This window comes from Marmota marmota, unplaced genomic scaffold, assembly GCF_001458135.2.
Source record: "Marmota marmota marmota unplaced genomic scaffold, marMar, whole genome shotgun sequence".
NCBI lineage: Eukaryota > Metazoa > Chordata > Mammalia > Rodentia > Sciuridae > Marmota > Marmota marmota.
The window spans coordinates 33,497,390-33,512,191 of NW_026000082.1; the positions used below are offsets into that span (position 1 = coordinate 33,497,390).

The 14,802-nt window shown below is 46.6% G+C and overlaps 1 protein-coding gene, 2 long non-coding RNA genes and 4 other non-coding genes across 7 annotated transcripts; 5 read left to right on the top strand and 2 right to left on the bottom strand.

Moving 5' to 3' along the window:
* Positions 1-2,080: 2,080 nt before the first annotated feature.
* Rab42 (RAB42, member RAS oncogene family) lies at positions 2,081-6,318 on the bottom strand. Its single transcript, XM_015484868.2, has 2 exons — positions 5,916-6,318; positions 2,081-5,046 (listed from the first exon to the last, which is right to left on the bottom strand). The coding sequence occupies exons 1-2, from the start codon at positions 6,287-6,289 to the stop codon at positions 4,623-4,625; spliced, it is 798 nt and encodes a 265-aa protein (XP_015340354.2). The 5' UTR covers positions 6,290-6,318; the 3' UTR covers positions 2,081-4,622.
* Positions 6,319-10,934: 4,616 nt separating this feature from the next.
* Positions 10,935-13,741, top strand: LOC107142050. Its single transcript, XR_001503506.2, has 5 exons — positions 10,935-11,248; positions 12,163-12,239; positions 12,539-12,620; positions 12,944-12,996; positions 13,599-13,741. It is a non-coding gene; the product is annotated as an uncharacterized LOC107142050 (long non-coding RNA).
* On the top strand, positions 11,726-11,860 carry LOC125610414. Its single transcript, XR_007340435.1, has one exon. It is a non-coding gene; the product is annotated as a small nucleolar RNA SNORA16B/SNORA16A family (small nucleolar RNA).
* LOC125620457 lies at positions 11,737-13,600 on the bottom strand. The gene is made up of 2 exons (XR_007352142.1): positions 12,822-13,600; positions 11,737-12,790 (listed from the first exon to the last, which is right to left on the bottom strand). It is a non-coding gene; the product is annotated as an uncharacterized LOC125620457 (long non-coding RNA).
* LOC125610419 lies at positions 12,287-12,416 on the top strand. Its single transcript, XR_007340440.1, has one exon. It is a non-coding gene; the product is annotated as a small nucleolar RNA SNORA44 (small nucleolar RNA).
* Positions 12,651-12,783, top strand: LOC125610422. The gene has a single exon (XR_007340442.1). It is a non-coding gene; the product is annotated as a small nucleolar RNA SNORA61 (small nucleolar RNA).
* Positions 13,456-13,529, top strand: LOC125610430. The gene has a single exon (XR_007340450.1). It is a non-coding gene; the product is annotated as a small nucleolar RNA SNORD99 (small nucleolar RNA).
* Positions 13,742-14,802: the final 1,061 nt, after the last annotated feature.

The window sequence follows — 14,802 nt, forward strand, 5'->3', positions numbered from 1 at the left end:
GAAGGAGCCACCTGGGACCAGGAAGCCATCCTGGTACCTGCATGGGATGAAACTGGGAGGAGGAGGGTAGATCTGTACTAAAGGTCTTAAAATTACCTGGAGTTAGGAAAGTCCCTCAGAGGCCTTCCAATGTGGCCCCATATTTTATAAGTAAGATCACTGAGATATGGAGCAGTCAGTGGGCAGGCTAGGACTCAGACCTGTGGTGGTGGCTTAAAAGACTACAGAGGTCACAGCCCCCATATGCTAGGCTATCTCCTTCTCTGCTGGTCTGAGTCACAGCCCCAGGCCTGTAGGAACAGAGGTTGAACAAGGAAAAGCTTGCCTTTCCTAACACTAGGTCTTCCAGCACAGCTGGGGTAAAGTGTCCCAGCCAGGAGCTCAAGGCAGGTTCTCCTATACCTGTCAACACAGACAGCACCTGCTCTGTGCCAGGGCTGGATCCCAGGAAGAAAATCATAAATTGGGGGGCATAATAAAATGAGATTGGCCAGGGGCTGGGGTTGTAGCTCAGTGGTAGAGCACTTGTCTAGCATGTGCCAGGCCCAGGGTTCCAACCCTAACATTGCCAAAAACCAAAAATAATAAAACAATCTGGCTTCCATAGTGCATGCCTTTAATCCCAGTGACTTGGGAGACTGAGGCAGGAGAATCCCAAGTCTGAGGCCAGTCTGGGCAATTTAGGGAGACTGTGTCTCAAAAAGTGCTGGGAGGGGCTAGGGATATAGTTCAGTTGGTAGAATGCTTGCCTAATATGCACAAGTTCCTGGTTCAATAAAAAAAGTGCTGAGAATGTAAAGCACCCCTGGGTTCAGCCCCCAGAACTGCAGAACAACCTGAAAACAAGACTGGTGGGCTGGGGTTGTGGTTCCGTGGTAGAGCGCTTGCCTAGCATGCATGAGGCATTGGATTTGATCCCCAGCACCACATATAAATAAATAAAGGTATCGTGTCCATCTACAACTAAAAATATTTAAAAAAAAAAAATGAAAAACAAGACTGGCCATACCCACTGATAGTTGTTGAAGCTGAGGTATAGGTAGAAGGAAGTCTTTATACTCTGGACTATCTTTAATCTTTTATTTATTTTATTTTATTTAAAAAAATATTTATTTAGTTATAGATTAACACACAGTAGCTTTATTTTTATCTGGTGCTGAGGATCAAACCCAGTGCCTCACACATGCAAGGCAAGCGCTTTACCACGGAGCTATAGCCCCAGCTCAATCTTTATTTTTTAAAAAAATTGAAAAGCCCAGGGCTGGGGATGTGGCTCAAGCGGTAGCACGCTTGCCTGGCATTCGCGCAGCGCTGGGTTCGATCCTCAGCACCATATACAAATAAAGATGTTGTGTCTGCCGAAAACTAAAAAATATTTTAAAAATTCTCTCTCTCTCTTAAAAAAAAAAAAAATTGAAAAGCCCAGTATTACCCTGCCCAAGGCAGCCTCTCCAAGAGAATTAAAAAAAAACAGCCCTGCCCTTGAAGAGTGACAGTCTAGCAGGGGAATGAGATACAGACATAGGAGACTGAGACAGGAAGATGGCAAATTTGAGCCCAGTCTCAGCAACTTAGATCCTGTCTCAAAAAATAAAAAGGGCTATGTATGTAGCTCAGCGGCAAAGTCCCCAGGTCAACCCCCCCAAAAAAGGAAGCAGCGCTTGGTCAGAGAGGGCTGTAGTTATTTTTCTTTTCCTCTGTTCCCATCTCTTGGCTCAGCTCCTCCTCCTGCTTAAAAAAAAAAAAAATAAGATCTGACTCTGGGGATTTAAAAATCAGATCTGGTTACTCACCCCAAAAAACAAACATAAAAGGTAATGGCAAAAAGCATGAAAGGAACTTTAATCAGTATAACTACATCAAAAAGACAAGAGTATACAGGACTTAGCCCTGTCAGAGACTTTGAGGTTTTATAGGGGAATAAAGACAAGGTGTGTATATGGGGTTGCATAGTCAGAGGCTTGTCACAGCTGCCAAAGCAGGTGATCTTGATTAGGTGTGATCTATCCATCATTATCTCAGGATGGGTCAGGTGGCCCTCAGATAAGAAAGTTGCCTTTGTCTAAGGATGGGAGGTAGCTTCCACTCATCACAAGATGTTTATTGAATCAGGCCTTGTTCCTACAATCCAAGATGACTCAGAACAAAGAGGATGGATGTAAGATGGAGACGGAGATGCAAAATCTTTAATCCTGCTTTTAGCTACCTGTCTGACACTTATAGGCAAAAGTGAAGAGTCTTAAAGTTTTTTGTTTTGTTTTGTTGGCACTGGGGAATTGAACTCAGGACACTCAATCACTGACCATATCCCGGTCCCTTTTTTGTATTTTATTTAGAGACAGGGTCTTACTGAGTTGTTTAGTGTCTTGATTTTGCTGAGGCTGGCTTTGAACTCTCTATCCTCTTGCCTCAGTCTCCCAAACCACTGGGATCACAGAGGTGCGCCATTGTGCCCAGCTTAACTTTTTGTTACATCTTCACAGCACTTACAACTGGAAATCGTTTAGTTCATTATTTGTATTTTTTTTCTCTCTCTTCCACTAGAATGCCAGCCCCAAAGGGCTTTTCAGTTTTGGCCACTGCTATATCTCCAGGGATTCTGACAGAGTAGATGCTTGTTCAGAAAAATTTTGATGAAGGAATGAAAATATGCCCTAAAACAAATACTTTCCCTTTCTTGGCCCCATATGTGAAATGGGGATAATTGTACAGACCTTAGAAGGTTACTATAAGGATAAGTGAGGTTATTTTAATTATTTGTTTATTCAGCGGTACTGGGGGTAAAATCCAGGGACACTATTCTATCACTGAGCGAACACCCCTGCACCCTACCTTTTTTTTTTTTTTTAGACAGAGTTTCATTAAATTACTGAGGCTGGCCTCAAACTTGCTGCTTCAGCGCCCCCACCCCCACCCCAGTAGTAGGGATTACAAACCTGTACCATTGTTCCAGCCTAGTGAGGTTGTTTTTAAAAAAGGGAGGGCCACATTCCCAGAGAGGTCAACCCTAGACCAGCCTCCATGGGAGGAAGCTAAGAAACAACCTAACTGAAAACCTCCCAAGAGGGCTGGGGCTATGGCTCTGGCTCAATGGTAGAGCATTTGCCTCAAATGTGTGAGGCACTCAGTTCAATTCTCAGCACCGCATATAAATGAATAAAATAAAGGTCCATCAACAACTAAAAAATATATAAAAAAAAAAACTCCCAAGAACTCAAGGAAGGAAGGATTATCAGTCACGTGTTACTGAGGAGGAAACCGAGGCTGAGATGAGGTAATTGGCCCAACTCACAAAATGAGTTAAGTGGTTATGGTCTTTTTACTGTGGCAATTGTCCATGCTCTGCTCATGCCCACTGGCACAGTGACATACTCTCTATGCCTGCTGAGATCTGCCCAACATAAGCACCATTCCTTCCATGAAGTCCACAATAGTCTCACCTAGCAAATTAAATTCTTCAGAAGGCAGACATTTATTATGGGGCATTCTTCAAGTCCCTACCTGGTTGGGGAAGGAAGGGAAGGAGGGAGAACTTGGCTGTGATATTGTCACAATAATGTTCTCAATGAAGTCTTTAGATAGAGAGGGATGAATCTGGGTTTGATCTTCAGAGTTGGGAAGAGAGGGCAAGGCCTTTATCCTCCCACCCATTGGTGGAAATTGGATATGGACTGCCCTTTAGGGGTGGACAGTTCCCAGAGAGTATTTCAAATCATGTCTGTCACCTCGAAGTATTCCCAGCAGCAGGAGTAGAGTGGTAGGTGGGAGCATAGATCCCTCTGCCCTTGGTGGCTCATTGTAGTGTCCACTGTGTGCTCAGCATGCTTGCTACACATTCATGTTCAGCCCTGCCTCCCACACTCATTTAGACCCTGGGCTTGTGGGAACACTGGGCAGCAACCCTAGATTGAGGCCACATCTGATTCCATGCCCAAACTCTTTCTGGCCTGAGGACCTAAGGAGGCTCTAAAAGCCAGTCTTGTACTGGAATTCCCCACACTCATTGCCAGAGCAGCAGCGTCCAGACGCTAAGCCCAGGAATGCTTCCAGAAACAGCCTAAGCCAAGAAAGATACTGGAGGGGATGACAGCTTTTGTCATTCAGTTCTCAGAATGGCAGACTCTGAGTGAGCACACCTATAATTTCATTCATGGTCATCTCTTATAAGCCTTATTGACAGATGAGGAAACTGAGACTTAAGGAAAGGACATTGCATAATTGGTTTAACCTTAATCTAGAAAGGGGTTGAGCTAAACCCCCAAAATGCAGGAGGCATGACCTTGTCAAGATTCTGTTGAAGCCAGGCATGGTGGCGAACCGCTGTGATCCCAGTGGCTTGGGAGGCTAAGGCAAGAGGATCAGATTGCGAGTTCAAAGCCAGCCTCAGCAAAAGCAAGCCACTGAACAATTCAGTGAGACCCTGTATCCAAATAAAATACAAAATAGGGCTGGAAATGTGGCTCAGAGGCCATACACCCCTGTGTTCAATCCTTGGTAACAACAACAACAACAAAAAAGATTCCATTGAAATTAACCCTCCTCATTTGCCCTCCAAAGATACTAACACTCTGTCCCACCAGGGAATCTGAAGTCTGCTCTACTTTAACACCTTCTTTCCCAAGTCAACACTGGCATGAGCCTGGGTGCTGTTTCCTGCTAGAGGACCTAGGGATTTGGGCCCTGTGAATGAGCCGGACACCCCCCCAGTCCTCTTCCAGTTTGATGTTCCCCTGCTGCAGGGCTTGCTGGATAGCAGTGGTAAGGATGTCAAAGGCCAGAGCCACACTGCAGTTGTTTTTGACTGAAGTTTCCACAAAGGCCATACCCAGGGAGGCAGCCAGCTCCTCTGCCTCTTGGGTAGAGACACAACGAGTGCTTTGCAGGTCACTCTTGTGGCCAACCAGCAGGAAGATCACCTTGTTGGGCCCCTGAGTGGACATGACCTCCTGGTGCCAGTCTGGGATGTGTTCAAAGGACTTCCTGTTTGTCACATCAAAGACCAGCAGAACTCCCACCACATTCCTGTAGAAGGACCTGGTGATGCACCTGGGGAGGGGGAACGGTAAGTTAGGAGAGCTTGAGGACACTAAGATATCCCCAGAGATTGGACCTTCTCCCTAGGACCCACAGAATGCCTCACACCCCACTCTAGCTCATTCACAGCCCTGTGCTTCTTGACAGGTCAGCGTCTGTCTCTCTCCCAACACTCGGACACTCCCCAGTCTGGAAGCAAGTCTGAGTTACAAATCCTGGAGGAGCCTTGGTGATTCCCTGTTCTCCATTCTCTGCCGGACAAATTCCTACTCATCCTTCAGGGCCAACATAAATTCTCATATTCTCTCTCTTTTTATTTTCTGCAGTTCTGAGGATTGAACTCAGGGCCTCTCGCGTGTTATGCGATTGCTCTACCACTAAGCTACGTTCCCAGGACTTTTTATTTTGAGACAGGGTCCTGCTACACTGCCAAAGCTACAAACTTGCAATCCTCCTGCCTTGGCTTCCCCAGTAACTACGATTACAGGTCTGTGCCATCAGGCCAGGCGCCAGTCTCTCTTCCTTTGACATTCCCCTGACACCTCCCCCTTTGGGCTATGGGAATTTTGGCAACCAGGTCATACATCGAGTTGAAAGCTGGGGTGCAAATCCCCGAAAAACTGAATGTTCCTCTAGCACTGGGGGCTGGGGATGTGGCTCAGAGGTAAAGTGCTTACCTAACGACGCTGTGGGACTTGGCCCACACGCGGTATTTGTAAAATGAAGTATAGAGGGAGGAGGGGTCTGGCCAGAGCGATCTGCAGAGACCCAGGGAGGGATGAAGTCGGGGATCTGCATGGCCAGGGGCCCCTTCCCCCCTCCCCCCAAACCAGAGGCCCCTCCGTGTTGCGCCTCCCTGCCCACCGCCCCAGCGGCCGCACCTGAAGCGCTCCTGTCCCGCGGTGTCCCACAGCTGCAGCTTGACCCTCGGCCCGTCAGTCAGCTGCAGCGCGCGGCTGTAGAACTCGACGCCTACGGTGGGCTCCGGCTCGGACTCGGTCTCCAGCCCAGGCGCCCCCGCCACGTAACGTCGCAGCAGCGACGTCTTGCCCACCGCTGCCTCTCCAAGCAGCGCGATCCGAAACTGGTAGCGGCAATCCCAGGTCTCCATAGCCAAATCCCGAAACGCGGTCCTCGGGGCTATTTGTCTGGCCCCGCCCCTGCCCGCCGGGTCCTCCTCCTTCAGCCGATCGCTGCTTCCCGCCCTGAGCGAAGGGTCACCAGCAGACAGAGGATGGGGGGGACCATGGGACATTTTCAACACAGAGAAGATCAGACCCCAAGGAGTTGGGATGAAGGAAGTCATTTCTTCTGTAAAAAGTTTTCCCTTCTGCAGCTGGGGTTGTGGCTCAGCGGTAGAGCGCGCGCCTAGCAGGTGCGAGGTTCTGGGTTCCACCCTCAGCACCACATAAAAATAAATAAATAAAGGCATAAAAATAAATAAATAAAGGTATTGTGTCCAACTGCAACTAAAAAATAAAAACAATTTTAAAAAAGAATTAAAAATTTTTTCACTTCTGTAAAATAGGGCTAATAATCCCTACTCCACTGGATAGAGAGATTAATCTGGATAGTGGGGAGGAGGAATACGGAAAGCTTGGCCAAGCAAGCATTGGCCTGAGAGATCAAGGGTGCTGGAACATCCATTCACTGATCCACTCACTGGAGTGGTGTCTCTCTCCAGCCCCCTGCCCTGCTGGTTCTGGACTGAGGACATCACTGTGGTGCCCCTTTCCTGGAGCCCTATTAGACATGCCTGGGGCATCCAGCTCAAGGTTCAGGTTCAATGTTAAACAGTTCCCCTGCTTCTACCATGCAGGTCAGTGCTGGAGAGCAGGCTCCCGGAGGGAATTTGAACAAACTCTGCCTGAAAGCAAAAGTAACGAAAACAGGGAAAGACCTTGACGAATCAATGGTGCTTTTTATTATCAAGTAGCTGAGGGACACATTTTCAGGGGAGAAAATGGCAACTGGTTACGAGAGGGGGTCTGATTTTTTTTTTTTTTTAATAGGGTTTAAGTGAGACTTGACTCACAGCAGAGTTCCTAGGTTGGGCAGTCAGGGGGAACAGTTGTCCAAGTTCAAAGCCTTTGTTGCTGGGAAATGGTGAAAGTCCAAAGCCCATTGTTTTCCTTCTGTCCCTGAACCCATTGTCCTTCTTTCTCCCTGGGGGTTGTTTTCTTTTTTCCTGGGGATTGCTGTCTTCCATATCCTTCACTGCCATCTGCAACTCTAGTGGTACAGCTGGTCCGATGACATTTATGAAGCCAGATGATCATTTCTTTGTGCTTTATGTAGTAACCCTTTGTATATGGGGATGGAAAGTGGGGATTGTACCCAGGGGTCCTCCACCACTGAGAAACATCCCCAGCCTTTCTTTTTGATACACGGTTTCTCTAAATTGGTAGAGGCTGACCTTGACTTTAGGATCCTTCTGCCTCAGCCTCTGCAGCAGCTGGGATTACAGGCTTGTACCAGTGTGAGGAGTCTTACCAGTTTGTTTTTACAAATTGGTGGTTTGAGGAACTATTGAAATCATCATGTCATTATATTTTTTCTTTGCACAACCTTGTGAATAGGTGGCACTATTCTGCTCATTGTTACAGAGGAAGAAAAAAACAGACTCAGAGAAGTTAAATATCTAATTTAGGCTCACTCAGCAAGGAAGACAGACTAGCTGCCAAGTTTACTCAAGACCAATTTGTTTACTCTTTCTGTTTCTAACTGGAGAGTTCTGGGATCTGAGAAAAGCCAGGTTTTTCCTGACTGATTCTAAACATCTCAGTGGGAAGCCATTTTATCAGTTTTCCAAGTAATTCTGGCCAGAGCAGCTGGGCAAAGGCAGAGCTGTAGGAAATTGACCTTGGAAATGCTGCTTGAACCCAGCCTCCCCGAAGCCTTTCTGGTCAGCTCATGTGACAGTGCACTCACTGTCAGCATCTTGAACTTCCTCCCTCTCCCAGACCCTCCAGCTGTGGGTTGGGGTCATGTGTCTGCCTATGATTGCACGGGCCAGCAGAATCTAGACATCAGCTAGTCTGCCCTAGAATCATTGTGTGACCCAAGAGGCAGGCTATTTCCCTTCTCTGAACCCTGTTTTCTTTCTGCTAAGCAAGGCAAATCATGGACCCACCTTACAGGGTGGTTCTGGAGGCACTGTGTGTTGCAATAGCAAAAGTTCTGCACATTCTCATCAGATAGATCTGGGTTGTAGTTCTGTCCTGGAGAAGAGACATTTCCAGAGAAGAATCCAAGGAATTCCCAGAGGGGAGGGGAAATTTGACTCAGGACCAGCAGGGTTCTTGGGATATGTGAAGGAAAAGAATTTCAGCTCAAGTCAGACAAAAGCATAAACAGAGGTTTATTTAGGAAGTAGACAGGCTTTCAAGGGAGAATGCGGGTTATCCGGAGCGAGAAGACCCTCCTTAGGTTGAGATGAGTTGAATATTTATAGAAGCACTGTAGTTAGACTTTGGATTGGAGGTGGAGCTGCACAATTTTTGGCGTGTTTTCCCTGGGTTTGGGCATTTTCCTCATTTTACAAGGGCATTGACCAAGGGCGGCATGTCACTCAAGATTTACAACTGTGTTTTCTGCATCTCATGGCTTGAGTGCATTTCCTTTAAGACTCATTATTTCCTCTGGGGCTCAGTGTTAGAGTATTTGCCTAGCATGTGTGAGGCTCTGGGTTTGATTCTCAGCACTGCATATAAATAAACAATAAAATAAAGAAAAAATTTGTTTTAAAAAAGACTCATTATATCTCTCTTTTTATCCTAAATCCCTATCTCATTCAGCCTAGACTTTGGTCCCTTAATCTTAAGGGTTGGTGAGGGGTGAAGATCCTTCAGTGACTGCTTCAGGCTGGCAAGGGGCAATGACCCTGCCTAGTCAGGAAGCTAAAGTATCACCTGGGTGTGGTGGTGCATGCCTGAAATCCCAGAGGCTCCAGAGATTGAGGCAAGAGGATCGCAAGTTCAAAGCCAGCCTCAGCAAAATTGAGGTGCTAAGCAACTCAGTGAGACCCTGTCTCTAAATAAAATACAAAATAGGGCTGGGGATGTGGCTCTGTTGCTGAATACCCCTGAGTTCAATCCCCAGTAACCCCCCAAAATACACACACAAAAATAAAACAAATACAATCAATAATAAATGCTGAAGAGGATATGGAGAAAAAAGGAACATTTTTACACTGTTGGTAGGATTGTAAATTAGTACAGCACTATGGAAATAAGTATGGAGGTTCCTCAAAAGACTAGGCATGGGCTGGGTACTGTAGTGCATGCCTGTAATTCTAGTGACTCTGGAGACTGAGGATGGAGGATGGTAAGTTCCATCCAGCCTCAGCAGTTTAGGGAGGCCCTTGGCAACTTAATGAGACCCTGTCTAAAAATAAAGAGCTGGGGATGTCAGTCATCACTGACTTACCTCCCTTCCACCATACAGAAAAATGAACTCAAAGTAGATTTTTTTTTTTCTTTTTTGGGGTGGTGTTGCAGGGGGTGGGGTTTGCAGAGAATTGAACCCAGGACCTCATTCATGCTAAGTACACAAACCATCACTGAGCTACACCCCCAGCCCCCCAAACTAAAAACCTTTGCTATTAACACCCTGGCTGGTGTGTTGAGACCATATGGAAGGGGTAGGGGCCAATGGTTGAATCTGAGAGACTAGTTGGGAAATTACTGCTACCACTCAGGTGAGCAGGTGAGTGACAGTGGTAGTATCTGTGGAGGCAGTAAGAAACGGTCAGATTCTTGATGCATTTTTAAGGCACAGCACATAGGATTTGCTGACGAATTGAACATGGAATATTACAAAAAGACTGGAGTAGAGGGTCTCTTCAAGGACATGCCAAAACGGGGAAGAGCAGCTGTTGTGTTCTAAGAAGCCTATTAGACCTCTAGGTGATGTCAAGGAAGATTCAGAGGGTTAAGTTTGGAGCTTGGGAGAGAAGTGGAGCTGGAAATGCACATTTGAAAGTCATGAGTTTCAAATCCAATCAGAATCTGTTGTCTTCTCCCAAAAATGAGAATACTAGTAGAACCTACTGTTTTTTTTTCTTTTTCTTTTGAAGTAAGCTCTTCTTAGCTTGCGGAGGTAGGTCTCCAGCTCCCCAGATAGATGAAACTACAGGCGCAGGACCGCGCCCTGCTAACCTAGTTATTAAGGTGTACGTCAGGTAAAAAATTACCAGATTAAGTTGTTTGGCAACTACTATTGGTATTTTTATGTTGACGCTTACTCATTTATTCCATGGGTAAAATATAGCACAAAAACATACTATAGTGACTGTGTGATCTCTGGGCTTGACTTATCACTCACTAGAGAGCCATTCCTCAATTTCCTTTAGAAAATGAGCAGAACTATGATACCTACACACAGAGTTGTTACGAAAACTAGATGAGATAACCGAGCTCAGTGTTAACAGAAAGCACTCAGCAAAGTTATATGTTAGCGGATGAGACAAGCCTTAAACAATGCATCAATCTGAGTCTCCAATCGCCCCCTTTGAGAAGCACTCCCAAGACCTCCACTCCCAAACCTCACTGCGCCCTTGCGGAAACCCTCTCAGTTGCTACTCCAGGTATCCCAAGGCGCGCCGAGTCAAGCCCTTTCACAGCTCAGCGGGATAATCGAAGGTCGCTCCAGAGACTGAATTTGGAGGGCAAGACCAGTAAGCTTCAGTTGTGAGCCCAGGGCCCTGGACTGGATGTGGGCAATCCGAGGATCCAGAATCGAGCTGAAGGAACCACTTCGGCCCGGCAGAAACCACACGCTGCCCGCCACGCGCGTGGGGCTGCGCCTGGGCGCGCGGACTACAGATCCCAGCAGCCCCGCGCGGCGCTCAGGAAGCGCAGGCGCAGTCGCAGACTGGGCATATATAAGCCCGCTGCCGGCGCCCGTGCGTCCTTTCTCCTGTCTCTCGCGCTGGTGGTGTCTGGGCCTGGAACCACGAGGCCGGTGCCCGTAGCCGTCTTAGCTCGCTTCCATGGGCCCGCACTCGTTCGGGCTGCCTCTAGAGACTGCGGGATGTAGAGTGCCTGGCCGGGCGTCTTGGCCTGGGCTGCAGGCCACGACGGCCGCCTGCGCAGTGAGACGGGTCGGCACCCGCGGGGCGGTGTCCTCTTCCCGTCTTTGCTGGCGCAGCCGTACGCTGGCGCCTGACCCGTGGATGAGGCGAGCGGGCGGCCGGGTGCTGGAAACGAGTTGGGTATGTAATTAGGCACTTGGGGTTGAAGTCTTGGGCCTCAGATCACCTAATTTAGGTAATAACACCAATCGGTGAGCCTGAGAACTGCTGCGTGACCTTGGACAATTGACTTTAACTATTAGGAGAATTCTAGAAGGTATCTTGGTGTGAATGTAAGGACAAGATTTTCAGGAGGAGGGTTTTGGAGTCGTTCAGACGCTCTTTTTCCTGCCCCCCCCCGTGGCCCTTCCCCCCCTCTGTGATGCTTGGGATTGAACCCACATGCTAGGCAAGCACTCTGCCACCGAGCGGCATCTCCAACCCTTTAAAATGATTCTTTGAGATTGATATAATACATACAAAAGACTGGTACACAGTACAGCCCTTAGGGCCTACAGGATGACTAGTGTCCTTTGGTAGCCAATGATGCACAGGATTTAGGTGAATTAGGAAGGATAAGTGTGGTTTGGCTTTGAGGTTCTGTGGTCTCCATTGCCCCCTGGCCCTTATCGAAGCTGCAGCTGCTTCCACATAGCTGCTGTGGTCAAAAAGGAGCCCAGAGCAGCAGTTTTCCTTGACGGTCGCCGTTCTGTTTGCTGTAACTGATCTGCAACATTTTGGGAAAAGACAACTTCATTGTTCTTGCTATTTCTTAGGGTTAGCTGGAGACCTTTATTAATATTGAACGTAGAGTTATCAGGGTGAGGTGTTTTGAAAGATAACTAGTTGAGCCCAGGAACCAGAATGAAAGGGCATTTGGGAGTGTGTGGGATCCTGTCCTGGAAAGATCAGTGGCACAGAGAATGGCAGTGCTTTGGTCTCTGTCCTGAAAAGCTAAGTCATCAGTATCAGGATTAAAAGCCAGGCAGACCTTTATGATTGGATGAAGGAAATGCTAAGATCAATCAGGACAGTTGTGCTGTCTTTCATCTTAGCCATGCCAGATCAAGATGCTATGAAGATGGTGGCGAGTGAGGGTCATGGTGATGAAATGCGACAACTTCAGGACTTGGTAAGTTACTTTTGGAGCTACGTGGGGAGCTCCCTGGTGGTACAGTACAGCATGTTTCCAAGGGCTGTGGCTGGTTGTGGCCATGGGATCTCCAACTGCATGCAAGAACAACTGGAGAGACTTTGACAGCTCAGGTCAGCACAATACCTGCAGCTGCCACTCACCTTTCCTATAAAGTCATCAGGACCTGGGTTGGAAGCCTGCTACACCAGGTCCAGGTGTGTTCCATCAACTTCCATGTAGGCAGTTGTACTGGATCAACTGATTTAGAGCCTTCACAATAAGCTTTGATTCTGCAGGTTGCCCCCAGGTTTCCTGGAAGTGTGTGATATTGAAGAGTGAAAAGACCAACTTGTTTCTGGAGTTGTGCTTTAGATTAAGGTAAAGTTACCATGGTAAAGTTACATTTTGACCCTCTGGTTCCCTTTCCCATCGGATCTGAATACTGGTCTTGGTGGTCGTAAAAGGAGGAAAAGTAATACTGAAGCTGGCCTTAACGGTGTTCTAGTCTGTTTTCTAACACATGGGCTAATTTCAAACAGGAGTGAATTCTCTTTGAAATTGTTTGCTCTTCCCCTGTACAATGGAGGATAAGAGGATGAGCGTGATGCTGTGTGCATTTGATTAGGAATTGCTGGATAACGTTGTATTTGAGGGGTGTTTTCTTCTCTTGATAGAGGGTGTCTTTTTTTTTTTTTTTAAAGGTCTTTGTAACCAGAAAGTTGTCTTCATCTGTGATAATTGGCTACAGAGTTGGGTGAGTTAATTACTACCTGAAGTTTATCACACCTTCCTTCTAGCTTCAGGCAGTGCTATACTATTGCAAACCCTGTCCTTAAACAGTGTAACAGATATTACTTAAAAAGTGTTTAAAAAAATGTTACTGTTGTCTGTATGGAATTTTTAGCATTTAAAAACCATTTAATTGTCAGTGTGATGCTGAGGATCTAACCCAGGGCCTCTCACATGCCCTACAAGTGCTCTACCACTGAGCCCCAGCCTCTCAAGTTATCTGTAAATTTGCCATAAGCACAGCTACTGGAAGCAGCAGAGGGAACAGCTTTGCTCCTTGGGTAAGAAGGACTGAGCTGCAAATACCCTGTAGTGACTGGAGCTTATGCCATAATTTTTTGTGTGACCTCATCTCTACCCCTGGGAGAGTGGGATGTAGACTAATGGTTAGAAAGGAGTAGTTAAGATATTTTTAGGGTCACTCACTGGTCCAGGATGAAACCTAATCTGAGTGGACATCTATGGATGAGAAATGCGGATATGGGACTGAGACCAGCTCTTAGGAAAGTGCCTGGGTGGGAATTACCCAGGGCTGTGGTAACACATGGGCTTATACTTCCTTTTCAGGAAAACACCATGGGAAAGAAGATGCAGACAAAAAGGTGACCAGTTATTAAAGAAGAAAACGGTAGCTTTGTAAGCAGATTTTTTTCTTTGTAAATGCTGTGATATGTAGCTATCGGTAAGCAATAAAGCACTTTGGAAATGTTTGTCCCTCAAGTTGTTGCTTATTCCTCACTTATATCCCATATATGCAACTGAATTATAATCCAATCCCTTCATAAAAGATTGATCCATTTTTTTTGACTGTTTTAATTTGCTTTTTTTTTTTTTTTTGCTGGGCCTGAGACTGTTTAGATCCTTTTTGCCTAAAGCAGCAACTGTACACACCACCCCAGTTCCTCTGGTATAAAATTAATTGGAAGAGATGGAGATTTTATAAACCATAGACCTTTCTCTCAGAAGTGTCTGGTACTGGATATACTTGATAAAGGATGGGTATGAGTCTGGCATGGATTCTGGCTCACACCAAGTCACTTTAATCACATTACCTCTTGTGAACCACCATATAGAATACCTACTTAGTTTAGGCAATTAAGGCCAAGAAATGGGAAGGGGGGCTTGGGACACATGACACTGTAATGACTGAACCCAGGGGCACTGAGCAACATCTCCAGCTCTATTTTATTTAGAGATAGCACCTCACTGAGTTGTTTAGCTGTGGCTGAGGCTGGCTTGGAAATTATGATTCTTAGTCTCAGGCCACTGGGATTACACTGTATCTGGCTCCCTGTATTAGATTCTCTTAATCTTCTGGCCTCAGTTGATGGGATCACAGGTGTGCACCACCATACTAAGCTAGTTGATGGGATATAGGTGAGTGCCACCATGCCCAATTAGTAATGTCTTTGAACATACTTTGCTCAGGCTACTTGGAAACACTAATTATTGGGGCAAGTTTCAGATTTTGAGCTTTCTAGGCCCAGCCACTGCATTTTGGGAGGTGGGGAGGGCAGGACTGGATCAAGGGGCACTTTGCCATTGAGCTATATCCCCTGCACTTTGAGACAAGTACAAACTTGATGAGGCTGGTCTCCCAACTTTTAATCCTCCTGCCTCAGAATCCAGAGATGTGGGAATTACAGGCGTTTGCTCCATGCCCAGCTTTATTTTTTAGGGCTAGGGTTGTAGCTCAGTGGTAGAGTGCTTGCCTTGCATGTGTGAGGCTCTGGGTTCAGTCCCAGCACCACATAAAAAATATTGTGTCCAT